This window comes from Phialemonium atrogriseum (genome assembly GCF_030411735.1).
Source record: "Phialemonium atrogriseum strain 8032-3 unplaced genomic scaffold QBC33scaffold_2, whole genome shotgun sequence".
Taxonomy (NCBI): domain Eukaryota; kingdom Fungi; phylum Ascomycota; class Sordariomycetes; order Cephalothecales; family Cephalothecaceae; genus Phialemonium; species Phialemonium atrogriseum.
Genome location: NW_026848139.1, coordinates 500948 through 527657, shown reverse-complemented (window position 1 = coordinate 527657; position 26710 = coordinate 500948). Strand labels below are relative to the sequence as shown.

The 26710-nt window shown below is 56.8% G+C and overlaps 6 protein-coding genes across 6 annotated transcripts; 3 read left to right on the top strand and 3 right to left on the bottom strand.

Moving 5' to 3' along the window:
* Positions 1-7: 7 nt before the first annotated feature.
* Positions 8-7914, bottom strand: QBC33DRAFT_575479 (uncharacterized protein; the record flags this gene model as incomplete). Its single annotated transcript, XM_060430832.1, has 13 exons — positions 8-457; positions 503-907; positions 984-1100; positions 1145-1466; positions 1552-1724; positions 1758-2855; positions 2940-4828; positions 4864-4967; positions 5028-5520; positions 5579-6375; positions 6463-6539; positions 6609-7359; positions 7442-7914. 13 exons carry the CDS (start codon positions 7912-7914, stop codon positions 8-10), a joined length of 7149 nt encoding a protein of 2382 aa, XP_060287651.1.
* Positions 7915-8771: 857 nt separating this feature from the next.
* QBC33DRAFT_523728 (cytochrome P450) lies at positions 8772-11076 on the top strand (the record flags this gene model as incomplete). The annotated part of the gene is made up of 2 exons (XM_060426661.1): positions 8772-9225; positions 9331-11076. Coding segments are annotated over exons 1-2 (1520 nt in total), but the record flags the coding sequence as incomplete, so codon positions are not given.
* Positions 11041-13585, top strand: QBC33DRAFT_154487 (uncharacterized protein). Its single transcript, XM_060422183.1, has 2 exons — positions 11041-12375; positions 12442-13585. Exons 1-2 carry the CDS (start codon positions 11160-11162, stop codon positions 13461-13463), a joined length of 2238 nt encoding a protein of 745 aa, XP_060287649.1. The 5' UTR covers positions 11041-11159; the 3' UTR covers positions 13464-13585.
* Positions 13586-13671: 86 nt separating this feature from the next.
* Positions 13672-15166, bottom strand: QBC33DRAFT_154479 (mPR-likeG-protein-coupled receptor). Its single transcript, XM_060422182.1, has 3 exons — positions 14396-15166; positions 14097-14327; positions 13672-14038 (listed from the first exon to the last, which is right to left on the bottom strand). The coding sequence occupies exons 1-3, from the start codon at positions 14945-14947 to the stop codon at positions 13880-13882; spliced, it is 942 nt and encodes a 313-aa protein (XP_060287648.1). The 5' UTR covers positions 14948-15166; the 3' UTR covers positions 13672-13879.
* A 1672-nt stretch (positions 15167-16838) lies between these two features.
* On the top strand, positions 16839-18313 carry QBC33DRAFT_154475 (uncharacterized protein). Its single transcript, XM_060422181.1, has one exon. It carries the CDS (start codon positions 16988-16990, stop codon positions 18293-18295), a length of 1308 nt encoding a protein of 435 aa, XP_060287647.1. The 5' UTR covers positions 16839-16987; the 3' UTR covers positions 18296-18313.
* A 5708-nt stretch (positions 18314-24021) lies between these two features.
* Positions 24022-26016, bottom strand: QBC33DRAFT_154233 (Pkinase-domain-containing protein). Its single transcript, XM_060422180.1, has 2 exons — positions 25066-26016; positions 24022-24967 (listed from the first exon to the last, which is right to left on the bottom strand). The coding sequence occupies exons 1-2, from the start codon at positions 25748-25750 to the stop codon at positions 24129-24131; spliced, it is 1524 nt and encodes a 507-aa protein (XP_060287646.1). The 5' UTR covers positions 25751-26016; the 3' UTR covers positions 24022-24128.
* Positions 26017-26710: the final 694 nt, after the last annotated feature.

Genomic DNA, 26710 nt, shown 5'->3' with positions numbered 1-26710 from the left:
TGTCTACCTATTTTAGTGTTTTTGGAAACCGCTCGGCAGCAAATCTCCCAACACCGTCTATCGTGGCACAATTCAAAAACTCAAGAGCGCCAACAGAGAACTTGAACGTCGTCTTCCACCAGCCCAGGATTTCCATCACGATCAACGAGTCAACCCCGATAACCGCCAAGCTGGCCGAGGTGTCGAGATCCTCTGGCGGGAGCAGCATGAGGTCGTGGATCTTGAGCCCGATAGCCCGCGTAAGGGCCTGCAAGTTCCGAGGTTCCTCGAGAATGGCCGGATCATCCGCCGCGCTCTCCAACAAGGTCCTCAGCCCCGCGTCGTCTTCCTTGCTTTCGCTCTGGACTTGGACCCCGCCGCTGTCGTTGTGGTAGATGGCCATGCGCGCGTCTCGCCTCCAGCGGACCCGAGTCGAGGGGTCTGACAGCGCCTTGGAAGTCTTCAGTCCGATCATCAGCTGCGAAGGAGCCTCGAACACTGCCGACTCGAGGAAGGTGCATACCGAAGTGTTGTTGTTGTCAGCTGGCCGGGTCGACTGCTGAATGGATAGTTGGAGAGCATCCAGGGGGTCCTGCTCCTGGATCATCCCAGCACCCCAGTTCTTGAAGGTGGCGGTCAGCTCCGCACTACGGCTGACGTAGCCATGCTCCTCAACCACGCCAATGTCCATGACGGAGGCGGGGAGCCCGAGGCGGTGGCGATACTGGACGAACGCATCGAGGTAGGTGTTGGCGGCTGCGTAGTTGGCCTGGCTCCATTGCCCGATCATGCCGCAAAAGGAGCCGAACAGCACGAAAAAGTCCAGTGGCACATCCTTGGTGGCTTGGTGTAGGTTGTAAGTTCCCTGCACTTTTGGCAGCACGGCCGTGTCCCAGTCTTCTTGCGTCATGTCCAGAAATGCTCGGTCCTAGATGTAATTATCTGGTTTAGCTAAAGCAAGTACCTCGAAGAGACTGCCTGACCTTGGCGGTAGAGAGACTAACCTGGAGAACCATGGATAGGTTGAGGACTCCCTTAATCGGCGCTGTGGCTCCTTTGACTACGCTCGAAACATCGTCCAGGCTCGCGATACTTCCCGAAAACATTTGCACCGTACAGCCCTGGCTGGCAAGTTCGTTGGCGAATGCTTGGTCCCTTGTCCCACCGAACGAGACAGGAAGATCAGATGTCTAGCTCCGTGCTCGACAAGCCAGGAAGAGACAACGCGCCCTAGGCCTCCCATCCCCCCTACAAGGAGATACGCAGAGTTGCGGTCGAGGTTTAGTGCCCTGGGCTGCCTTTCGACGGGCGATGCATCTTCTTGCTTTTGCGTTGCTGGCATGCGGACAACAATTTTCCCAATATGTTTACCCTGTTGGATATGTCGAAAGGCAGCCTGGACCTCAGACGCTTCGTACAGCGTGACGGGAGCAATAGGATCAATCAAGCCTTGTTGCTCATATAGTGTCATGGTCTTGGCCAGAAGCCTGTGTTAGGTAATTAGTCGCTACCTGTTAGTACAGGAGCCGGTAGGTAGGTAGGTAGGAAATGGGACAATCGCCGGCGACGCACCTTGAAAAGGCATGCGGAGCCTCTGCGGCAATCTCGTGGAGGTCGACCCCAAAGAAGGATCTGTTTCCTTCGAAGACGCTCATCTGGAGTTTCGCGTGGCCCTGGAAATCGCGCTTTCCGATCTCCACCATCCTCCCGAATTTGGCCACACATTGCCACGAGGTGTGCAAGAGCTCGCCGGAAAGCGAGTTACCCTAGTTCAGAACCAAGTCGACACCTCTCCCATTTGTGGCGTTCATCACGCCTGCCGCGAAGGAAGCATCGCGGGAACTGAATATCATGTCCCGAGGAATCCCAAACTTGTCCTGCAAGTACTGCACTTTTTCGGCAGTACCAGCTGTGGCATAGATGGTTGTGCCCGTAAAACGGCACAGCTGAAGCGCTGCGAGGCCGACTGCTCCGCAGGCAGAGTGTATCAAGACTGTCTGTCCTTTCTGCAGTCCTCCAAGCTCGAGGATCGAGTGGATGGCAGTAGCTAAGACACACGGCATGGTTGCTGCCTCCTCGAACGCCAGCCGCTCCGGGATTCCGATGCAGAGATGGTGGAGAATGGTGATCCGACTGGTAAACGCACCACCCGAGTAGAACATGACTCTGTCTCCCGGCTTGACTCTCGTCACTTTGGATTCGACGTTGCGGACGACGCCAGCGCCGTCCAACCCCAGCTCCGACTTGGCATCCCGCACGAGGGACAAGGCGATCAGCATGTCTTTGAAGTTGAGCCCGACAAACTTGACGTCGATTTCCACCTCGAACTCGCCGCAATGCTTGGGTGGTGTGGCGACCCAGCGGAGGCTGTCGATGCCTCCGTTGCTGGCCTGCAGTTCGATTCTCTTTTCGGATGACCCATGTTCAAGAGGCCCGTCATCGAGCAGTTGGTCGGCAATGGAAAATGGGATAATCCTCGGTATCATCACCAGACCGTTGGAGTAGCTGTACTCATAATCTGCGTCCAGTGCGAAGGCGGTGGTGTCACGGGAAGGAGGATGTTGTTGCTGAGCTTCTAGCACCCGGAGAAGAGACAGAAGAGCCTGATCACTGGTGTTCTCGAGCTCAACCGTCGTAATGGGGAGGCCCAACTCCCCTCGCAATGTGCGGATGGCGCCTACTGTCATGGCATGGTGGGGTTCTCGGCAGTCGACCTGCGCGCTGTTCGTTGCCCATATAATGTTCGTGGACTTGCATTGCCTGAAGAAGGATTGCAGGCTCTGGAGCCTCTCCGGTGACATGTGATGAAAAACGGGCCCTTCCAGGTCGAGCAGTGACACAACCACATCACCGGACAGCTGCTGCTCACCGGACAGCTGCTGCTCACCGGACAGCTGCTGCTCACCGGACAGCTGCTGCTCACCGGACAGCTGCTGCTCACCGAACTGGCAGGGCTGGACTTGGTAGCCCTGGCTCGTGAACACTTGGGCAGCAGCTGTGTAGAGAGTAGAGCCAAAGTCATGGCTCAGCAGAGTGACATGCTTCGAGGGCTTGGCGTCAACCGGCGACGGCCTGGAAACGATGCAGACGTTGACCTGGTAAGGCGTTTCGTGATCATAGGCAGCAAGTTCGGTGCCTCGGAATCCGGCCTTCTGCAGTTCGTGCTGCCACCTGTCGACATTCACATACGGCTCGTCGACTCGGCCGTCTTCTTCTCCAAGCCACCATCCTTCGAGGAGGCCAAAAATGGAGCTTATCCAGGTTGATTGAAGGCTCACCTCTTGCAAGAATAAATATCCGTCCGGCTTCAGAAGTCTCTTGACATTTGACAATGTTTTCTGAAGACTGGGTGTCGCATGCAAGACATTGGCAGCGATAATGAGGTCATATTCGCCTTCCCCGAACCCCTGGGCAACTGGGTCTTGTGATATGTCCAAGACCTGATACCTGATCCCTGGGTACATTCCCTGAAGTGCGTCTTTGGCGGTGGCAAAGAAGCCTGCTGAGACGTCGGTGAAGGTGTAAGAGCTGTACATCGGCTCGCTGGTGGAAGAGAACAGGTTGCTCAAAACCTTTCTTGTGGCGCCGCCGGTTCCTGCCCCGATCTCAAGGATGCGCATAGTCGGTCTAGCGTGTGCGAGGCATCGGAAGAAGTCTTGGCAATACCCAAAGTCCATGAAACGGTACAGGTTGGCCAGCGTGTCATCTCGGAATAGGCTTTCCACCGCCTCGGCTTTGCCGTCAAACACCTCTTGCACAATCTCGAATGCCCTGCTGACAGCTGCTGCTGGCGCGGCAACCTCTGTTTCGGACAAAGCTTTCTGTATACTCCGGATGGAGCTCCGACGGTCTTGCTCGCCCAGCTCGACGAGTTTCTGACAGTCAGGCACGACCTCGCTGTGGCCGTTTTTGATGGCCTCATACTGCTTTAGCAGCCACTTGAAGTGCTTCGCAAGATAGCCACCGGGACGCTGGGACGGGTCCAACCTTGCAGCGCGGTCCACTATATGAAGCAGGCTTAGAGTCTCGAGTTGGATTATCTGGTCGCGTCGGTCGGGCCGGGGGCGAACCAACTTGGCAAGATCCAAGAAGCGAATGTCAGGCATCCATCGCACACGAGCGCCTGCATGGGCCTTCTCCTGCTGCTTGTCGTCACCTACGGCGTGGAGAACGGATGCTCGGAGGCCCTTGATTCGAAACACCATGGAGCCTTGATCATCGTAGCCTGCGATGTCCCCGACCACGTCTCCACGGCCTGCCTCAACTTGGGCACTGGTCTCCAAGTGCAGCGCGCCGGTCTGCTTGCCCAGCGTGATTTCATCGATTGTCACGGGGACTAAAGCGCTGGGAAAGCGTCGACCTAGTCCTCTGGTCATGGCGAGAAAGGCCGACTGCAGACACTTGTCCATCTCGCAAGGATGTATCTGGTAGGGTGGTTCTTGCAGTCGCTTAATCCGAGATACGGAGCAGCTGGCCCGGTTGCTGGTCGGGTCGGTGGTGATCTTGTCCAGGCCTCTAAACTCGGGGCCGTAGCTTAGACCAGCGCGTGCCATTATCTTGTACCAGTATTTTGAATCAACAGATCGGGGCAACGATGTGGCGGTTGGGGGTATCCTAGATCCGGTGGACTGCAGCGAAACTTGGATTTCGCCGGTGCAATGTGGGATCCAGGTGCCGCTGTCCTGTGAGTATGAAGAGACGCTGAACTCCCACCAGCCAGAGTCGAGCGTATCTGTCAATCTTAGGCGCCGCAGTGTCGTGGAAAGCTCGATGTCTCTTCCCTCATACATGACCAGCGCTTGTCGCACGATGACGTGACGCAAGGAAATTGCGCCTTTGACCTCGGTGACTGTGACTTGTTGAACAGCGGCGGCAGCAATCGACACGAAGCCGACGAAGGGGAAACGATATTGCCCTGGACCACGTGGTCGCGTATCCAGGGGACGTTGTCTGTCGAGAGCAGATTCCGCCACGATGGCTCAAGCTCGCTCGTGGCTGTAACTCAAGCCCCGAGCAGGTCGTGCCGTGCGTGTCTTTGAAGCCTCCACTCTCTGCTCAGGCGAGGCTCTGTCCAGAACTTGGAGGTTGCTGAGTAGTTCCATGGATAGGTGGGAAGGTCGGTCAATACCTTCCTCCTGCCATGGTGCAGCTCTGCAAAGTCGGGAGTTACACCTCTGAGATAGAGATTGCCTAGGGCATCCAAGAAACTGTGCGTTGCGTGAGAGTTCCGTTGTAGTGTTGACACATATTGGAACGGAATCTTCATGGTCTTCATGATCTGCCGCAGTGGTCCTGCCAAGGCTCCATGTGGCCCAATCTCCAAAAACACCTTGGGTCGAGGGTTGGACTTGACGAGCGCGGCCACTGCCGGGTAGAACAGAACTGCATTTTCGCCGTTCAATCGCCAATATGTGTGGTTCAAGGCGCTGCCGCCATGTAGTTCCTTTACATGGAGTGATGAAAAGAAGGGAACCACAGGATCACGGGGCGTGATGCCACTGATAGCATTCCAATGCTCTTCCGCAACGTCGCCAACGTGGTCTAGACGCTCGTTAGTCTTGACTTCCCTCCATGCAGGGTCTAAGGTGTTGGAGCTCACGTGAATGATACGCCTTGTCGACGCGCAGGCGCCTGGCAAGCGTCTCTGGTCGTGATGACTTGATTTCGGCTATCACCGCGTCCACGGCCTCGGTATCTCCCGAGATTGTAACACTCTCAGGGCTGTTTTCACAGCCTATCACAACGCCTGGGCGCAAAAGGCGCTCAACTTCGTCTCTCCCAAGGCCGATTGCTCCCATAGCGCCCGATCTCTTGATAGCCGATGAACATATGCCACGATTATAAGCGACAGTGATGGCATCATGGAGGCTCAGCGCACTAGATGCGTACGCAGCCGCAATCTCTCCGCTGGAGTGGCCCACAACAGCTGTGGCGCGGACTCCCAACGAGTGTAATAGGTCCACAAGAGCACATTGGAGGGCCGTACAGAGCGGCTGCGAGAAGGTGGCGCTTTGGATCAAACTGTCCATTTCCAGCTTCAACAGCTCCTCCCGGAGATTGAAGTCACAAGGGGTCGGTAGAGTGGCAAGCGTGTGTTCCATCTTTGCAAAAGACTCTCGGACTACAGGGAAGTCGGCCAAAAGTTGGGCGCCCATCCGCGGCCATTGGGCCCCTTGGCCTGTAAAGACAAAGACGAGCTCCGGGATGTTCTTGCCCACTTTGGTAGGCCGCGAGACGGTGAGCGGCGGCTTCCCATCATCTGTGATGCAGTATGCTCGATGCGCCATGTGCTCCCGCCGCGAACTCAACGTGTAGGCGAGATCAGGCACCGAGGGAGCATTCTGGAGCATGTATTGTTCGTATTGCTCGATAGAGCGACTGAGCGACGCCTCGTGGCTTGCAGAAAAGACGAGCAGCTGTGGGCAAGGAATCGGTGGAACCGTTTCCCAAGAATGTTCACTCGAAACAGAGCCGTTCGTCAACCCGTTCGTCAACCCGTTCGTCAGTCCGTTTTTCAACTGGCTTGACAAACAAAATGACTCTGCCGAGTCCACAATCACCTAGACGAGTAGAATCATCAGTGATTGAACTATGCTGGTGGAAATAATGGTACCATTTGCCAGACTCACATGGGCATTGCTCCCGCCAAAGCCGAATGAATTTACGCTGATGCGCGCTTCACAATGCTGAGGCCAGGGTATGGGGCAAGTGGGAACCTTCAGACGTCCGGACTTGAAGTCTATGTCCGGGTTGGGGTTTCTGAACTTGATATTCGGCGGTATGGTCCTGTGCTCCAGGGCCAGAACAGCCTTGATCAGGCTCGTGAGGCCTGATGCTCCCTCTGAATGGCCCAGGTTTGGCTTGACCGAACCGATGTAGACTCCAGCGTCGCCAAAAACGTTGCCGACAGCGGTCAGCTCGAGCGGATCTCCCGCCCGAGTCCCGGTCCCGTGGCATTCGACGAACGCCGTCTTTGAGAAGTCGTCTATCCCGGCAGACTTATAGGCTTGGCGGATAAAAGCTTCATGGGCAAGTGGATTTGGCGCTCCGAGACTGGAGCCTTTTCCGTCATAGTTGACAGAGGTCGCTCTTATCACGGCACGGATGGGGCTGCTCTGGTCTTGCGCATCGTCGAGCCTCTTGATGAGTATGGCGGTGATTGCCTCCCCACGAGCGTACCCATTGGCCGCAGCGTCGAAAGTCTTGCATGAGCCGTCCGGCGACAGGACTCCTTGCTCGTTCAGTGCAATAGAAGTAGTTGGACTGGTGATCAGGTTCACTCCACAGACCAGAGCGGCGTCAACCTCGCGGCGTTGCAGTGCGCCACATGCTTGGTGTAGAGCTGTCAGAGCCGCTGAGCAAGCCGTTCTGACGGTGACACTAGGTAGACAAGGCAAATCGAGTAAGCTTTCCGCTCTTGAAGAAATGGACCCTTGTCCCTTGATGGATCGATCGACTTTACCTCGGGCCTCTCAGATCGTATTGGTAGGATATGTGGTTCGCCACGGCAAAATCCAGAGCCCCCGTGAGCTTGTAGAAGCCAGTGTAGAGCGGATCTTTAGCCTGCAAGTCGAGGTAGTCATCGGTAAAGCTGCCAACAAAGCAGGCAATGTTCTTTCCCTGCCACCTGGTCTCTCCTGCGCTCTCGAAGCATTCCTGCACGACCTCCATCAGGACGCGCTGCTGAGGATCCAGTTGCTCGGCTTCCTTCCGACTGATGGAGGGGAATGCGTCCTTGTCAAAGAGAGCCAGGTCTCGATTCTCAAGGAAGTAGCCGTGCCGGCTCATGGTCGTCCCGGAATTCGTCCCCTTGCGTTGAAAGCTTTGGGCATTCCACCTGTCTGCTGGGACCTCTGTACGGGCATCGCTGCCGCTGACGAAAAACTCCCACAGGTCAGCCGCGTTTGAGATGTCCCCAGGTAGTCGCATTCCCATGCCACATATGGCGATGGGGGAATACGAGGGAGACGCCCCTGGTTGAGCTGTTAGCTACCAATTCAGATCTAAGGTGCCGCGGCTGCACGTTTAACCGCGTACCTGTGGACTCATCGGATGAAGGAGACATTGGGAGACTTGGCGAAGAATATGCTAGGGGAAACACAATATCGAATGGTCTCGCTATGCCAGCTTGAGAGTCACCTTATGTTGGGAGACAGCCCCACTGCTTGCACACCAGACACAGCTCTTGTATGAGCCTCGTAGTCATTTGCTTGCTGTCGACCATCGCATCTCCAAGCCCTCGGTCGATGAGAAATAGCACCACCGTGGTCATAGAGTAGTACTGGCCGAATATGTCAGTCAGATACCTGGCAGCCAGGTTACCGACCAGGTGGATCCGTCCCCCGGCCAATCCGAGCTGGCTACCGTTCAATATCACGGAGTACATGGTCGCTTCATACAAGATACTTGTAAGCGGCTGAATGAACGTGTGCAAGGTCCCTAATCCTCTGGACGAAATACAACCCTACCTATCCAGATTAGTGTAGGTGAGGTGGTTTGCCCACTCGAGATTTCCTGATGCCCTAGATCGCCAGGCTATTGGGTTGCTGGGCTATTAACGGGCATCTACTGTGCTCGAAAAGGAGAGAAAAGCCAGAACATATTTACCCAATCCATTTTAATCAAGCACTCTGTTCTGGCTGACGGAATGTCTTAGTACAGTCATTTTACGTATTCGGGTTGGGTAGTCACTTCCTACCTAGGTAGGTCCAATACGAATACGAGTAAGAGACTCGTCACCCCCTTACCCACCATCCGCAATCCAGCTCAAAGAACGTTTCGGTCTTTCAAGGTATTGATCCTGCCGCTTGAATATGGCGGCAATTAGACTTGGGAGAACTCGAATAAAACTCTTGGTCAGGCAGGGGAGGAGGATGGCTTAACTCCCTGCGCCTCACTTGGCTTCCTCAGTATCCAGTTTGAAGCAGTCGACTACTTAAAGGGAATTTCTCGCCAGTTTCTCTCTCAGTTTCTCTCTCAGTTACCTTCTTTACTAAGCACTGAGATATCACATTCCCTTTTTTGCTTCTTGGCTTGCCATCAGTGACCATGGGGTCCTTGGCGATCCAGCTTGCTGTCTACATCGCGGGCGCGCTTCTGTCATGCGTTATCATAAACGTCGTCCTCCAACTATTTCCTCAGAGAAAAAACGAGCCTCCACTTGTGTTCCACTGGCTGCCGTTTGTTGGAAATGCGGTGTCGTACGGCATGGATCCCTATAATTTCTTTGTCCGCTGTCAAGAGAAGGCAAGTCTCTCATCTCCCGTCTCCCGTCTCCCGTCCTGGGTGTTTTCCGTATTCTTTACCTCCATGGAATTGGCAGAGGCAAATGCTAATTTGTGAGTGTTGCAGCATGGCGATATATTTACCTTCGTGCTGCTCGGACGGAAGATCACTTGCTATCTCAGCGTTGAAGGAAACGATTTCATTCTGAACGGGAAGGTCCACGACCTGAACGCGGAGGAGATATACAGCCCCCTTACGACACCGGTATTCGGTACTGGCGTCGTGTACGACTGCGCAAACTCGAAGCTCATGGAGCAGAAAAAGTTCGTCAAGTTTGGCCTGTCGCAGAAGGCCTTCGAATCCCATGTCCAGCTTATCGAGGGGGAGGTCCTCGACTACATCAATTCAGCTCCAGCTTTCAGGGGCCGGTCCGGAACGGTCGATATAGCGAGCACCATGGCCGAGATAACCATCTTCACTGCCGGCCGTGCGTTGCAGGGGGAGGAGGTCCGTCGAAAGCTCACCGCCGAATTCGCCTCCCTGTACCACGACCTCGACAGCGGCTTCACACCGATCAACTTCCTCCTGCCATGGGCACCCTTACCGCATAACCGCAAGCGAGACGCCGCCCACAAGAGGATGCGGGCCATCTATATGGACATCATACGAGAGCGGCGGAAGAGCGACACGGAAAAAGAGGGCTCCGACATGATCTGGAATCTGATGCGCTGCACCTACAAGGACGGCCGACCCATACCGGACAAGGAGATCGCTCACATGATGATCACCCTCCTGATGGCGGGGCAACACACATCCTCCTCGGCCAGCACGTGGATCATGCTCCACCTGGCGTCGGAGCCCAACATCACCGAGGAGCTGTACCAGGAACAAATTGAGAAGCTCGGCCGGAATGGCCACCTCCCGCGGCTCCAGTACTCGGACCTAGACAAGCTCCCGCTTCTCCAGAACGTCGTCAAGGAGACGCTGCGCGTCCACTCGGCAATCCACTCCCTCCTGCGCAAAGTCAAGAATCCGCTCCCCATCCCTGGGACACCCTACATCGTGGGGACCGACAAGGTGCTCCTCGCCTCGCCGCTAGTAACCGCGCTGAGCGAGGAGCACTTCCCGCAGGCCAAGACCTGGGACCCGCACCGCTGGGAGCGCCGGGCCGCCGAGGTCGACGGCGATGGTGACGTCGTCGACTACGGGTACGGGGCCGTCTCCAAGGGCACCAAGAGCCCGTACCTGCCGTTCGGGGCCGGCAGGCACCGCTGCATCGGGGAGAAGTTCGCCTACGCAAACCTGGGCGCTATCGTCGCGACACTGGTGCGCTCGTTCAGGGTCTACACGTTGGATGGGAAGCCTGGGGTGCCGCCGACCGACTACACGTCGCTCTTCTCGCGGCCTGTGCAGCCGTCGATGGTCCGCTGGGACCGTCGTGTCTCTAAATAGGTGTTTATCTGGGTTGGAGGTCGGGCGGGAATCCTTATTAAGGAAGGATGTTGCAACACTACAATATAGAAATAAATGGGGGAGGAATGCTCAGGTCTTGCCTTGGAAAGATGGTTGAAGAAACGAGTTCCTTTCCTCCAGTAGTAACACTGGACCGCTGTCCAGCTTGGACAAAAAATGCAGGGCCCAGGGGCATGCACCTACAACAAAACACGGTTGCATCACAACCGCAAATTCTCGCGGGACCATGAAGAAAGCAAGCCATGTCACCTTTCCAATAGATAATATACACTATGAACAGTAATGTATTTTAAATCTTGGAGTACTTGGAAGCTCCCAGAGTTGGCATGTCTGCCATTTGGGTGGCCCGAGCGCAATATAGTGTACAGGACAGCCATTTTTTGGCCCATCACCTGCCACCAACGAAGTCCCCCCACCTAACTGACCATGCTGAGAACTGAAAGGATGATGCGCAACTGACGGCGCATTATATCCACAACACGATGCAAACACGGCGCTCAAACAAGACCAAGCGCTTTCTCGACGTGGTCCTTGTTGACAGTGACGACGAGGACGGTTGGCAATCACCAGTCAGCAACGAGCCGGGCGACGAGAATTTCGCCGCCGGCGATGCTCTCGGCGCGGAGCTGGGTGCGGGAGCCGATGCTGGCGGGGAACCGGAAGACGACGACGATGAGGACGAAGAATTCGACTCTGATGTCGACGACGAGAACGTCGGCGAGGCTCGTAGAAGGCAGACTGCAGGGACGACTTCCGCCCCGCTGCGGACCGGGAAGCGCCGGCGTGACTACCATGAGCTGCCGGTTTACCCCCTCGAGTCTCGTATCCTGACCCGCGTCTACACGGGCGAGCTGAAACGACAGGCCAGAAACACCGCCCTGCGAGATGTCATGTACGGTCCGCAATACGAATGTGCCAAGCTGATCTGGGACCTGAGGGACCGATGGCTGGACCACCCCGTCCTGCCCGCCGCCGTCCCTCGCAAGGACCCGATGGGCGTTTTGCCAAGCCCCTGGGTACCGCCTCACTTTGAGGCCAGCCAAGAGGCAGCCGCCTGTGAATGGTATAGGAACTACCGAGCCGACGCGTCCGCCGTCCAGCGGTCGCACGCCATGGTGTCTAAGACCGGCCAGAAACTTATCCCCGAAGCCGAAGGGGACGTAATTACCCTGCTTGGCCCCCTAGATGGCCTGGAGGAGTACAGGCTTAAGCAGGGAGATAGTATCGCGCTGTCGTCATTCAACCTGCCGGTTGATGCCCCGGGGAGCCTGGGCGAGCCGCCGACTGGATGGATCTTCGACGTCGGAGGGCTTGTGCTTGCCATGGACTGGGCACCGATTGCACGCGGCGGCGAGCAAGTCCTTGCGTTGGCCGTGATCCCGCACTCCGACCAGGCGGCACGGAGGGAAGGCGACGGGGACCCGCTCCAGGAGGAATCGAGTGCAGGGAGTATCCAGTTTTGGGGATTCTCTGGGGAGGAAGGAACCCAAGAACGCCTGCCACGCCCGTCTCGACGGCTGCCGAAGTTCCTGGCCGCGAAATGCTTCGATTGGGGACGACCCAAACGCCTTCAATTTTGTCCAGTCCCTCTAGACGGGGCAGGCATTTGCGCGATGCTGGCCGTTCTTTGTGGAGATGGCCGGGCTCGGGTCATTGAAGTTGAGACTCTCGATCACTCTGCCGATGCGACCCAATTCGGTATGCCTAAATTCCCATCTCCCAGGCATAATGAACACACTTGATAATAGCTAACCCCGCTCTCAGAATGGGTGGAATCCCCCGTCGCTACCCTTGGCATAACAGACGACTACAACATCCAGGCCACCTGCCTCACCTGGACCGGGACCAACCGCGTCGCGCTGGGCCACAGCGACGGCACCGTGACTCTCTGGTCCATCCACCCCTGCCAGCTCCTCCAGCGGCACGCCGTGCACACCAGCTTCGTCCTCGACATCAGCTCGGGCTACCCGTCGCAGCCGTACCTCGTCGCGTCGGTGCCCGTGGGCGGCAGCCCCGCGTTGACGGACCTCTCGCAACCCACCTCGGAGAGCACCTTCATCCCCTCCCCGGCCATCGCCTTCCAGCCGGGCCTCCTGAGCTGGAACGACCACATGCAAGGGTGGATAGGCACGTACCCGCTCCCCGGCCCCGGCGCCACCGCCCTCGCCTTCCTGCACGCCCGCTACTTCGTCCAGCCCCGCACCATGACCATCCTCCCGAGCGCGCCCATGTCCCTGTCCGCGGCCGGGCCCCACCCCTTCCTCCTCGTCGGGTGCGCGGACGGGTCGCTGTGGAGCTTCAACGCGCTCACCAGGCTGTTCAGGCTTAAGGACGAGCAGACGGTCAAGCTCAAGGTCCTGGAGCACGAGTTCCGGCGTCCCGACGCGTTCGAGCTGCCGGATGTCGATGGCCTGGGGCCCCCTCTGCGGGGGGCCACGAGGGTCGTGCAGGGCTTCCGGCCCGTGGTCAACGAGGACCCCAGGGTGGAGAGGCTGAGGGAGCACATGCGGCGCAAGAAGGCGCAGAAGGGCAAGACCAAGTCCGGGAAGCGGAGGGGCCGCCCGCCCAAGAACCCGCCCGGCCCGGACGCCGGCGGCGGGGTCGACGGCGACGCCGGGGACGCGGCCGCCGGGGATCCCTGGGTGGGCGATCCCCGGTTCGTCATCCACGAGCCGCTGACGCGGGTGGCGGCGGTTGCCTGGAACCCGAATGTGGACTTTGGCTGCTGGGCTGCCGTGGCGTTTGGGTCCGGACTCGTGAGGGTGATGGATTTGGGGGTGGAGTGAGAGGCGTCTGTCTGAGCGACTGGTCAGATGGAAATCACGCGAAGCACGTCATTGCTTTGAGGGACAAGCCTGCAGAGAAGGTGCCAAAGAGCCAGCTAAGATGGCTTTTTCTATGAGCCGAGGGTAGAGATACAGCCATCGCCTCCATCATCCAACCCTCATCACTGACACATTCCTCCTTGCAGACCCCTGATAGTCGCCGGAAGCTAAATACAACCTCCGCCGATCCGACCCATGCCCTGGTTGTAAAGGCTGGGTTCGTGATGCGACGAAATGGTTGAGGGGATTCGGCTGCGTTCTAATCTATGAGCACCCATCGATCGAGTCAGAGGAGCGTCCTGGGCTTGGGCCAGGGCACGCGCATCCACTCCAAATATTCTATCAGTCTATTCGACCTCGGTCATGCATCTAAGGCCCTAGCAATGAGCCCCCATTACACCATGATGGAAATCAAAGGCTTTGCGCATCCCGTAAAAGTGCGATGCCGCCGCCAGGAGCACACACATGTGAAATAGCTGATGCGAGCTCCCCCAAATATCGAACGTCCCAGGAAACTGACGTTCCGGCCACCGAACCTAGGAACTGATGAGTGGTTGAACGGCCGGATGTGGAGGGGACATGGTTTGAACTCACGGCATATAAGAAAGCACCGAATATGTACAGCGCACCTTGCAGTATGACCCATCTCACGCCCATTCTCACATCCAGCTGTCGAAGGCCGTAGATCATCGCTCCGTGGATGACAGGCACAACGCCAGAGAGCCCCAGGCACACAAACATGAGGGCCCTATATGGCCGCCAGGCAGGAGTGCGGAAATGCTCCAGCCATGACACGGCCAAGCAGCCGAGGCCAAGAAGGGAGATCTAAGATGTACCCTAGTTAGCCACCGCTAACAGCGTATATCACCCGGCAAAGCGGAACGAGCTCGTACCATGTACAGATAAACGGCCATGAGCTTAGGCAAACAGAAGAACCCATAGTACATGGCAGGCACGTAGCTCCCGACAATCAGGAACACGATGCCCGAGTAGTCCAGCTTGTTCGCCCACGTGGCCACGCCGAGCGAGTGGTTGCAGAGCGCGTGGAACGTGGCGCTCATACCGAGGCAGAGGAAGGCGCCGCCGAAGAAGCACGAGAAGACCAGCACGTCCGACGGCGAGGCGGAGCCGTAGCGCGGGACGACGGCGGAGCGGAGGAGGGCGCCCGCGAGGGCGAAGGCGGCGGCGCCCAGCAGGTGCGACCAGATGTTGACGGACTCGTTGTGCAGGTAGCCCAGGCTGGCGAGCGAGCGCGCGACGCTCGCGCTCGTCGCCCGGTAGCCGCTCTTGATGTAGGCGTTGTCGCGCCGCCAGTGCGGCAGCTCGTCCCAGGCTACCAGGAGCGACTCCGCGATCTTGGCGTCTGCATGCCTCGCCGTGTGGGCTACCGCCTCGGCCGCCGACGGGCGGCGCTGTCGGACCGATGATTGCGGCGCATCGGACATGTCCGCTGGCTATTTTTTATTTATTTTTGGCTTTTTATTTCCGGGATGCGATACGGGAACGGTAATTTAAGACATTGTATCAATATTTCTGAGACAGCGACGATATCTTACGTATCCTCGCGCAGCGGTCCTACGTACGTCGTTTCCTTGGCATATTGTGGAGCAAGAATCTTGAATTGTTGAGCCGCTCTGAGCGAAGCTCGGCTTGAGGAGAAACCCACATGCATGCTTGCACCTGTGAGATCACGTGAATTCAACAAGGTCACCAACAAACAGTTCTCGCTCCTGCGGGATCGTGCTTTCCAAATTTCCTAAATCCGTCAGATATGTCTTAGCCATCACCCCGTGAGACTACCTACCTATCCATGAGAGATGGACCTGGCGCTCCTACCCTTCGACACGACGCGCGGGCCACTTGCCGGGATTGAAGGGCTTCACCGGTGAATAGCCTGGGTGTAGCGATATGCGAGCCAAGAAACATTCGCGCTACACCCTCACTGTGCCGCTTTTTTTTTGGATCGTCATCAAACTGAGGCCTCTGTTCCGTTTATTATGACACCGAGGTTTCGCCGGAGAATATCCTTGAGCGGTCAATCTGCTTTCCCGACTGAAGGGTTGCAGCAATTTGGCGGCCGTGAGGATCATCTCTCGATCTTCCATCCCCCGGGCTTTGCAATGGCCATACAGCTACGCAGCAGAGTTGTGTGAATGGCTTGGGGGGCCCTCAGCAAATGCTTTGGAGGGCACACACTACGCCCCTGGTTCCTGACAGGTTGCAGATGCAGGGAGGGGAAATGTGTGAAATGCGTGGTGGTTCCGGTCAGGAGATGTTCCTGACCTGGCGGTGCTGATGCCCCTGGTGCTGCTTCCACCAAACTTGGGCCACTATATCAGAAAGTTTGACCGATATTGTCTCGCCGCCGCCATGCGCACTCCCGCCCCCAAGTACCAGGATTTGCCTCTCCCAACTCACCTGGCTACCTCGGGAGTTCTATTCTTGGAGCGGCGAATGCCAATCGACGGAAGCATCGGGTCTGGGCTTCAGTGTTTTGTCCCTGGACGACAAAGTGTTCACATGCGAGAAAGTGGCCATTCTGCGGCGCAACGTAGTGTGGCTAGACCTCGTGGAATGGCACGGCGACGTCCGGATAAAGTTGATGCGGTTCAAGCTGTGGGGCCAGTAGGAGGCGGCGGGAGGCTCGAGTGAGCTGACAATCCGAATATGGCACCCGAGCTAGCACGTTCATGCCCGGGATCTTTGCCTCCAGGGTACGATCCATAGAGTCTCGATCATCCTGCCTCTCTTTGACGCTGGCTCACCACTGGGGCGAATAAGCCGGCCCCCTTTCCACCCCCTGGACTGCCATGACCTGCTCTCTTCATTTAAAGGCACGATGACACTGGGTAGAGCCAAGTGGTCTCGCCCTTGCAGATGCGATGCGGCCGGCGAACACTACGTCAGGCCAAAAATAGAAGATCTCGCCTTCAATCTGGGATCCAACCGTTATGTCGAGAAGCTTGAGTCGCCTCCTGCGGTCTCCTAGCTCCGCCGCAGAAGCTTGTCGAGATTGGCTTCCTGATATAGGCACAATTAAGAATGCGACCCTGATTTCTGCTTTCCTCCTCCAATCCCCCAAATTTCCTCGGACTTGCCCGTTCGACGGCCGAAACAAACTTTTGGATAGCCCGGATAAATCGCCCCGGTTATATAACAAGTTGCCTCCGTCCACTCGTCCTTTCATCTATTCCATATTAACACCATATTGTGACTCCAACCACGAATCATGATATCGCCATCGCTGAAAGCGTCCGTGAGTGTAGGGAACCAAATCCGGCGCGGCTCGCACTATATATATTATTCGCGATGAGGGTCGATATCGACGATGGTGCTGAAAAGTGCGGCTCCATGAGTTTTGGTCCCGGAGCTATAAGAACCGGACCCATCGTCCTTCCCTGAATTTTGCCCACCGCACGGTTCGACAGCGAGCCTGCCAAGCATCCCGACTAAAGAACCACAGCACAGCCAAGTCATCATCAGTCATGGTTCGGACCGCCCTGACACTCGCCCTCATCGGCCTTGGTGCCGTGAGCAGCGCCATGCCGGCCGCGACCCGAGCTGTGGAGGAGAGGCAGACATTGATTGTTGGTGGAAATGGCGGCATCTCCTGGCCCTCCTGCCTCACCGGCGTCCCCCTCAACAAGCAGGGGCCCTGCATCCCCGCCGTCATCTCCGGCGACCTCAAGCCCGGTAAGCGTGCGGTGCTCGACGCCGCCGGCAGCTACGCCTCGGAATGTCCGCACCTGGAAGGCACGGAGCTGGCTCTGGAGCGCCTGATGCAGAAGGCCCACCCGTCGGCGCAGGAGTACATTGTAATGCGGAAGATGAGGAGTCTCCTCCTCGCCTGCGGCATCACCATCATCAACAGCCCCGACGGCACGAGGACCACCCTCAAGCCCTCGGACAAGCGGGACGCCCCCGCCGTCTTCGCGCTCCCGTCCAACGTCCACGCGACCTTCGACCTCGCCGGCCTCCAGAAGGCCTACAACACGCTCAGCCAGGCCATCGGCACCTCCAAGCCGTCCCTCTCCACCTGGCTCATCCTGCAGCACATTGCCTCGGAGCTCGAGCTCTACGGCATCGAGCTCGGGAAGCCCACCACCGGCGGCCTCGTGCCCTCGAACAAGAAGCGCCAGACATTCACCATCGGCAACCAGACCTGCCAGCTCGCCGACATGATCGGCCTCCGCGCCGCCCTGGCCGCCCTCTACGCCGCCTACGGCCCGCCCGAGGACGCCCCGGACAACATCTTCCTGATTGAGCAGATCATCGTCACGACCCTGCAGCTGTGCGGCCAGTCCATTGGCGGCTGGACCTCCATCACTCCGGGCAACCCCCTCCCCGGCGGCGGCAGCACCGGCGGCATCATCCCGGACCCGACGCAGCCCGGCGGCGGCATCGTCCCGGACCCGACCCAGTCAGGCGCGCCCATCGTCCCGGACCCGACCAAGTCGGGCGCACCCATCGTGCCCGACCCGACCCGCTCCGGCGCGCCCATCGTCCCGGACCCGACCAAGTCCGGCGCGCCCATCGTGCCCGACCCGGTCGCCTCGGGCAGCCCGCTCCAGCCCTCGGACCGCCGCAGGCAGGCGCCCATCTCCGACCCGGCCGCCCTCCTGGCCGCGCTGGAGCTGCTCGAGGAGCAGTACGGGAACTACGGGTCCGGCACCATCCCCGTGCCCGTCTTCCTCATCATGCAGAACATCGTCACCATCCTGCAGGACATCCCCGGCGTGGTGATCGCGGGCTGGCCGCTCCTGGGGGCTGGGTCCATCCGTCCTTCGCCGTAGGGTTGAGGTGGGGGGACACTGTTTGGGTTTTTGGGGGGCAAGGTGGATGAGGGTTGGACGGGGGTGATATTAAAAAGTGTCAACCGCCTCCGAGTTTGTAAAACTCCCTTAACGACGCTTTTTTTCCTTTCTCTTTTTGGATTTATACCTTATCTCCTTACAGTGTTTCAAAAAGGCTTGATTGACTTATTATATCTCTCTTCATGATACTGCTCCCACCCGCGCTTCCAAGTGACTATCTTGACTGACTGGTCGTGACCCTTCCTTGCTTGGTGCGTAGTTCCCCTGGGGGCAAGTCATCTCTGTATCTCGCCCATGTCAAGAACCCGCATTAACCTGACGGGGATACTGTTGCTCTAGACTGGCGTACACGGGGCTGTACACGGACCTCACACCCCTTCTGCCAGCCATCGTCTGACCTGCGAACTACAGTGTTCCTGATTCCATTATGGTTCCTCTATTGCGTTCCTACATCAAGTTAGATAGAACAACAGCCATTTTGTTTCTCCAGACACTACGGAGCCAGCCAGGTGTGTGGCGGGTGACCACCAGCCACCCCCTGAAGCAAAACGCAATGTGACAAAGCCCCCCTGAATCACATTCATCACCCCCTGAGGGGCACACATCTAGGGCAGCACAAGAAACCCCCCCTCCCCCCATCAACAGAACACCATCAGCTCGAGGCGAAAAGAACGGAAGTATCGGGATGACGAATCAACTAGAACGAGTCACGAGATCCAAACTTTGCCCCCGGAGCGAAGGTGACCAAACCGTCCGTCCCGCTCCAGAAGGTTCGGCGGCGTGGTTTACTATGGTTAGGAATGGGACAAGGACAAGGGCGCTAGGACGAGGGAGTATCCGCACCGGCAACGCACGTTCAGAGATAGATATATACACGGCAGGCGCGGATGGAAAGGAAAGTTCGCACCATACCCCGTCCAGTGACGTGACCTCGAGCGGAAAACAAGTGGTTCGTTGCCCCATCCATCAACTTAGCTCCGTGGCCAACCTCCTTAACTATGGGGGATATCCCCTAGCGGCTCCGAATATAGCGATAACGATTCATTTCCGAGTTCGAGTCTCCAGTACGGAGCTTACCGAGCCTCGCTTTGCTGAGAAGGGGGGGCAGCGAGCTTTCGTCATAGTCCGTGATGGGTGCGATGGGATCTGGCACTAGCCCACTAGCGAGTGAAGCGGCATACTTCAGATCCGAGGTTCTATCAACCTAGACGCGTAACACCAAACGCCACCAAAGGATGCCCCGGGAAGCGAGTCATTTGCCTCGCAGCTCGCGGCGCCGTCGTGGAGCCGGAACCCCAGCATTATGCGGTCTCAACGGTGACAGGGGTTGGCCTTCCTCCCCCGCGCCGGTAAGGAGACCGGAAACATCGGGACCGCGGAGTTCAAGCTCCCCCCCCCCAAAAAGTTGCGAACCCCATATCGCACAGCCCAGCATGGCGCCGTATTACGCGACGACCAAGGCCCACTCCTCCCTTTGGATCACCTCCACAGAAGACATCTGCCAAGCAACTTTATTTCCCGACCGTCAGAAAAAGGTTACTGGGTGTGTAGCCGACCGGGACCAAGCCGCAGATCAAGGGATGCAGAGGACGGTCCAGAGCTCCATGAAACTAAGGGTGGCGGTGGTAGTATGGTGTTGAGACGGTCTCTCTTGGACCGGGTTAGAGGGTGGTGAGAATGGCAAAGTCCAATGGTGAGTTTCCTCGGCTGTTCCTGTCATTATACACGTACGTGCAAGCACATAGGCGGCAATGTGGGCAAGATGCAGGCCGCTGATTGACTATGATTGAGGCGAGGGGAGAGGTGGATCCAGAAGCATGTTTCTCATGATGTTTAATCCCGTGGTCTGGGCCGTTGCGGAAATCTCAACGACACGCTGGAGTTCCCAAAGTTTGGATGCATGCTTCCCTAGCTTCTCCCATCTTGCCATGCAGACACGGGCTTGCGAGCCACCTCAGACCGGATGTGACGGGCACTCTGTCCCTTGGCTAGGGATGTCATCCTAGAGGCCCTCAACCTTGTTTCCTTGAAATCAATGCTGAACATGTTCTGCCGAGGCATGCCAAGTCACTGGCGACAAAGTTGACGAAGTGCTTGGAAGCATACTCCAGCCACCAGATGCAGCCGGGGAACGGACTATCGGATCCTGAAGTGATGATTCTGCCATCTCAGCACGCGACCCATTTAGGGTTTTGCTATGCTGAGACGAGAAGCGACCGACAGGCACTTGGCAAAAGCCAAACTCATCGTTCCCGCAGTGGCTAGACACCTCGAAAGAAACAGCGCAAGGCTCGTGTATCCCACACTAGGGGCGGCTCTGGAAGTTGGGTGGACCACCTTAGACGGTGTCTCCAATGCCGGCCCCGCAGTAAGTCAGGAGATGGAAGGTGGCACAGCCGGGCAATGAGACAAGCTCCTCCCTTGAGATATGAAAAGTCATTCGCTGCGTGACATGCGTGATGTGTGGCTTCAGGTTGCCAACTATTGTTGGTGTCTCGGCTTGCGTGTGGCAAGTCGCCCGCATCACAGAGCTTGCACCCATCAGAAGAGTAGGGGGCGGGGGCAACTACAGTTCAGGCCAAGCATCGTAGCCAAAAGCATGCGTAGCGTAGCAGTTTGGATATGGCGTGAGGCAACGGCAGCTCGAATAAGCAGTCGAGTGCGTCGCCAACCACTCACGGGCGCATCATCTATGATGGATGCCAACGGCGAATAACTGGTCAGATCGGCCAGGTAATCAATCACCTATCCCATCTTCTGTGCGCACAAGTCCTGGGCAGCCAACCAGGCATCGATGATCGCAACAACCCGACTTGGCTGCAGTCGTCGGGCGCCCTCACCGCCATCTCCACCAGGTCAGCCCGGTCCGAGAGGTTTCAGCAACTCTCTCAAACCATGCAAGAAAAAGAGCGCACGGGGCGTCGATGGGCGAACCAACAACAAGGAAGCGTAGTGGGCACAGACCCCATTGGACAAGCCGGGTTTGCCTCAGCAATATCCACGGAACCACGGAACCACGGGAGATGGTGGCTCCCTGATCGTCATCATTGGCCACCACCACCAAGCCAAACAGTATGGGCTGCCTAGGCAACGAGCTGATTCGCCTGAAAGCGGCGAGAAAGCAGGAATAAAAGTTGCTTTTCTTGAATACTGCAGGGTAAGTGTGGTCAACTTCGGGCGAAACAAAGCTGGAGATGGGCGAGGCCAAGAGGGTCCGCTAATGCAAGCACTTAAACACGCGCATACCAGCGTTGAGACGGCCACTAATAGCATCCAATCCTATGGCCCTGCACCTTACGTATGTATGTAGGTAGGCTGTTCGTCGCAAGTTAAGTTATCTTTGGGCACTGGACCGGGCGATTCTGCTTGACCCCGCTGCCTAGCTTGCCTGGGCTGCTGGGTAGACTTTCTAGCGCACATCGCGCTTGCTCTGATTAGGTAGCTGGCGCGGGATCGGCTATCGACTTGACCTCTAGCGGCCCCTCGCAGGATCTTAAATGTGGATGGATTGGGCTAGGGAATTATGAGAGCAGGTTTACGCTGTACGGCATACGTCTCCTGATGGGGCGGAGGTAGAGCGGGATTGTTTTTGTTGGTTCTCCTTTTCAACCTGGCCGGAGAGCAGCGTCCGTGCCAGCACCTGGGAGTCGGGGCCCGGATCGGATCAGCTCTTGACGCGACGACCTGACGTAGGTGACGAGAATCAGCACGGGGCTTGGCGATCTTGGAAATAGTTGGAAACTGCAGAACAGGGGGGTGAGAATTGGAGTTTGGGGTCCAGGCGTCGCTGTTACCATAAAAAATAAAATAAGGGCCAAGCAAACAGCGGAAGAGAAGCGCAAAAAAGTCAGGGCGTCGTAAGGCAGCACGGCACCAAGGCACCAAGGCACCAAGGCACCAGGGCACCAGAACAATCGGCTGTGGAGGAAGAACGACCGAGAGAAGCACCAGGTACTCCGTTGACCCACACAACCACGACGTGCCCGCATCCGCTTTCCCACGGATGCATGGTTTCTGGCTGCATGCCATCTGCATGGCCCAGCCGCCAGCCCCGTTTTCGACTTGGCTGGTGTTGCAACTAAAGATTGGAAAAACGAGGCGAAGTGGCTTGGTCCACGTGAGCCAATAGCAGCCTAGTGGGCGGTGATACGGACTACGCATGTATTCGTCTGCTGAATGATAGGGCAGGCAAAGTTGCAGCCTGCAGGAAGGTGCAGGATGCAGCACGCACCACGCTCGATTTGCTCATCATTTTGCTGGATCATTTGCTTGACCCCCGTTCGCACCCCGGCCGCACCGTCACCAACGCATCTTCCCCCCCCCCCCAGTTCCCCACAAGCAAGACAGCTAGCTCAAAGTTGCAATGTTGCAGTTTGTTTTCCTTGTGAGACCGCACTAAAATCGGTTGCCGAGATTAGGAAAAGGGGAAATGAGAAACAGAAACGAGGCAAAAAAATATCATTCCGTCATTACCCCCAAACCGTCTGACCGCATTGCTACCTTGCTGGAAATGATACCCCTCTATGCTTACCACAGGAGAGCTCACTAGCACAGCATTGGGTACCTACTCTGTGTGCATAGTGGGCTGCAGCAGCTTTCTACCAGTGTGTTGGCAAACACGGCATCCCTCGTCCGTCACGTGGAATGCATCGATGCTTCCAAGTGAGCAATGTCCAAAGCACTAAGGAGAAGGGAGAGAGATTCATGACATGATGGAGTTGAGTGATTATTTGGGACTATTGTCCATCATCAGATCTGAGATAAACCAGCTGCTCTAAGCTATGCTGCCTCATCATGTCCTGGAAGATCTCTTGAGAATGGAGTTAAACGTATTTGGTTTTGCGCCAGATGTTCTCCGACAACAATTTGGGCTATTGACCCAGGGTAATAATCTTTCTAAGCTCTTGTGCCCATCAAATGGTCTTTTTGTGCCGTTCGACAGCTATCAAACACGTCCAGCTTCAAGGCCGGGCGACGAAGTAGACAAAGATATGGTATCATCCAAGCGACCGTTCGTGGGATTCCTCCCAAGCGCTCCCCCCCCCCCCCCTTCTATGTTCAATGGAGGAAATAAAACAAAATAAAAGAAATCGCCGCCGGAGGGCCGTGAGACTGGATTAAAGGTCGAGGAGAGTAACCGGCGTTTGAACAAGTTGAGCCTCCCAATAGTTGTGTCCCGGTCTTCGTCCCTCGAAAAGATTCCGGTGGAAAAAACTCCCCTCTTTGTATATCCCCAGCGCCAGAAAGCCCAGATGCTTTCCCCCTAAACCAGAAACGCAACTCCCCAAGGGAAACCCCAAAAGCGCAGCCCCCCAAAACCACGGTTCTTGTATCGGCCTTCCTCAACCGTCCGAACCATCCACAAACTCCACGCTGCTAACAAATGGAAAACGAAGTCCCACAAGACTCGTCATTTCGTAGTTGATAAAAGTCGAAATAGATACAATTCGGAAGAAGTAATATGTGCAGAAAAGAAGAATAAGAAACGGGTTTCCAGCTTTTCTGTCTCTTTTGTTTCGGGTATATCCAAGTCCGGAGGATGCCAAAGGGCAGTCCTCGATTCTGTGATGCAGAAAAACCCCACGGATAGATTGCTCATGTCCAGTGGGCCGTTGGAACCTCTGGTTGAATATTATGTCCATATGCGTGTCCGGGGTGATCATGTCCAATGTCTGGTTCGGGGAATCAAGACCGCCCACGGATTTCCAGCTGCGAGAGTGGATGAGAGCCAGCGTCCGGAACCAACACAGCTTACTCAACCATGTCAAGCGTCGGCGACGTCAAGACAGCGAGAGGTAGTAAGAGATGGGGCTTAGCAGCCATGGATCGAAGTGAACAGAGGGACATGGTGATGATGAAATGGGAAGGGAGCGGGATGCTGCAATGGTGCAGGCTGCGCGTATCTGTTAAGCCAATCTCCCCACAAGTGCATGGGGAACTTGGGCAGGCAGCTCTGCGGTGCAGGCATATGCATGGCCTGGATTGGCTCTGGGACAGATCCAGGCGAGTGGTGGGCAAACTCCTGGGAATAAGCAAGCATTCCGGCCTCCCCTGGATCGTAGATCGATGTGTGTCCCTCTGGCTGCGGTGGTGGTGTGTGAATCTCGGGCGGTTCCTCAATCAGGTCGTCGTCGTCATCTTCTTCGAGGTCGTCGATTGTCGAACAGCTCGAAGTGAGCGAACCCTCATCGGAAAGGCAGGTTGATGCTTCCGAGGCGGAATCAGACGATGCAGGCGACAAGGGCGCCCCGTAGCCGAAATCGGCATCCACGGCGGATTCCTCACAGTCAACGTATGATGGCACATGCTCCGGAGAAGCAGGTGGGGTGGGCACAAGCGGCGATGTCGCCGTCTGCTGGGTGAAACTGGAGCAGGCAGCAATCCTCGCTCTGAGTTCCGGTAACGTAATTCTCTGCTCAGGGTTCCGGGTGAAGATCCTTCCCAGGATGTCGTTCAGTTCGTCCGACAGCGGGAGGATCGTCTTCAAGAAACCTGGGTGTCTGGTGAAGGCACGATAGGTAGAGTCCTCAAAAGAGGCCTGTTTCCATGGGTTGCGCCCGCAGGTAAGGTTGACCAGGATGACACCAAGGCTCCAAACGTCGTTGGGCGCGCAATAGTAGAAGGGCCTCCGGGTTGAGTGATCCAGACATTCTAGAGAACGAGGAAAGAGAAAAGGTCAGTTGCTAAACAAGAGAGAAAAGAGGGGGTCCAGGCCAGGAGCGTTGGGAGACCGGCTTTCGTGAACCTACCTGGGGACATATAGAAGGTTGATCCGCATCCATAATCCTCGGATTGGTCGGAAGAGGTAGCAAGGCCAAAGTCTGCCAGCTTGACAGTCTCTCCCTGATCCGTGACCAGAATGTTCTCAGGTTTGAGGTCCCGGTGATAGATGCCCAGGCGGTGGCAGTGTTCTACAGCGTCCAGGATCTGGAGGAAGACCCTCTTGGCAAGATCATCCTTACCCACATAGTGGCCACGCTCGGTGATGTTGTAGAACAGATCTCCCTCAGGGCAGTACTCTAGGATAACGTATATGCAGTCCGGGTTGTCGATAATCTTCAACATGGAGACCACATTGGGGTGTGCTGATGCGCGGTAGTGCAAACGTATTTCCCTCGTTTGGAAGGCAACTTGTCGTCGGTCCAGAGGGGTGCCATCAGCGTTGAACTTGCTCAAACACTTGACGGCGTATCGGATGTTCGTCGATATGTCGAGGGCCGAGTAGACGACTCCGTAGGCGCCTGTGCCTAGGATCCCGTTCAACTGCAGCGATCCTGTGAGGAACCTCCCTAGCCGCTCCTCCGGGGATACCGGAACGTATCGTGGCTGGCATTGCTGGTGCACCGGGATGTGTTGTGGGAGAAGGGAGCACTTCTGGTTGAATGCTGGGGACGCCGGAGGAGTGGGAAGCCCGTATGCCGACACATGCTGCATGTTATGCGGTCCTTGGTCTGGAATGGGAACTCCTCCTCAGGCTTCTGGCTCTTCTGGGCTTATGGTACCGAACAAGAAGGTAAGGAGAGAAGTGGAGAGAGAGAAGGAAAGACAGGCAACGGTTCCTTCCAGCGGACGGATTGGTTTCCTAGCCAAAAGAATCTCTCGGGTTGGAATGGTCCTTGTTTCCTTGGCGGCCTCTGGAAGTCCGTGGATCACACAAGTGGTCTGGGTCGCAACAGAGATTAAAGACGTCGAGTCAACGAGTCAATAGAGAGAGGTCGTCGCCGGTGAAGGGTTGACGAAACGGAATGGCGAGAGAGGAAGGGATGTGTTATCGTGATGGTGGACGAGGGCGACTGGGAGCAGTGGGAGTCCCAAGACCTGGTGAGGAGAGGGTAAAAGTGTCGAGTTGAAAGAGTGTCGCGAAGGATGGGATGCTGAACAAGAGAAGCTCATGCAGGTGTGGGAGCAGTGTCGTTGATATGCCATCTTCAGCGATAACGCTCGACCGCCCCATCTCTGCTAGAGGATGGAAGGTACCTCCTTCGGTGGCCAGGGTGGCTCGATTGGCCCCCGTTCTACCCATGCCACCCATGTCCAACTCCATGCCACCCATGCCGCCCTGACCCGCCCATGGCCTGCCTGCCTGGATGTCGTTTGGAATGAAGGTACGTACCCCTCCCCTCCCATAGCCAGCTCATCCCTGTCGTTTCTTGTCGAGACGCATGGGTCGACGGTCGATATGCACCATCCACCTATTCTTAATGTGGATGGCGCTAGCTTAAGCTCCAACCAACCCGACGAAGGATGCTGGAAGGGGTGTGGGACTGTTGGTGTGGGTGTGTGGACCAACTTGGCTAAGGGAATGCAGTCCCTCCTTGGGCGGGCTAGCGCAGTCAGATGGCGAACTGGCGATTCGTGAGTTGATGCTTCGTAATATTACGTGTACGAGACCAG

Excerpts from the sequence above, each read along its gene's own strand:
- QBC33DRAFT_154487 (XM_060422183.1), top strand. The coding sequence starts at position 11,160 with ATGCAAACACGGCGCTCAAACAAGACCAAGCGCTTTCTCGACGTGGTC. Across the intron at positions 12,376-12,441 it reads TGCCGATGCGACCCAATTCG|AATGGGTGGAATCCCCCGTC; the intron begins GTATGCCTAAAT and ends CCCCGCTCTCAG.
- QBC33DRAFT_154479 (XM_060422182.1), bottom strand. The coding sequence starts at position 14,947 with ATGTCCGATGCGCCGCAATCATCGGTCCGACAGCGCCGCCCGTCGGCG. Across the intron at positions 14,328-14,395 it reads TGGCCGTTTATCTGTACATG|ATCTCCCTTCTTGGCCTCGG; the intron begins GTACGAGCTCGT and ends GGTACATCTTAG. Across the intron at positions 14,039-14,096 it reads TCGGTGCTTTCTTATATGCC|GTTCGGTGGCCGGAACGTCA; the intron begins GTGAGTTCAAAC and ends ATCAGTTCCTAG.
- QBC33DRAFT_154475 (XM_060422181.1), top strand. The coding sequence starts at position 16,988 with ATGGTTCGGACCGCCCTGACACTCGCCCTCATCGGCCTTGGTGCCGTG.
- QBC33DRAFT_154233 (XM_060422180.1), bottom strand. The coding sequence starts at position 25,750 with ATGCAGCATGTGTCGGCATACGGGCTTCCCACTCCTCCGGCGTCCCCA. Across the intron at positions 24,968-25,065 it reads AACCTTCTATATGTCCCCAG|AATGTCTGGATCACTCAACC; the intron begins GTAGGTTCACGA and ends CTCGTTCTCTAG.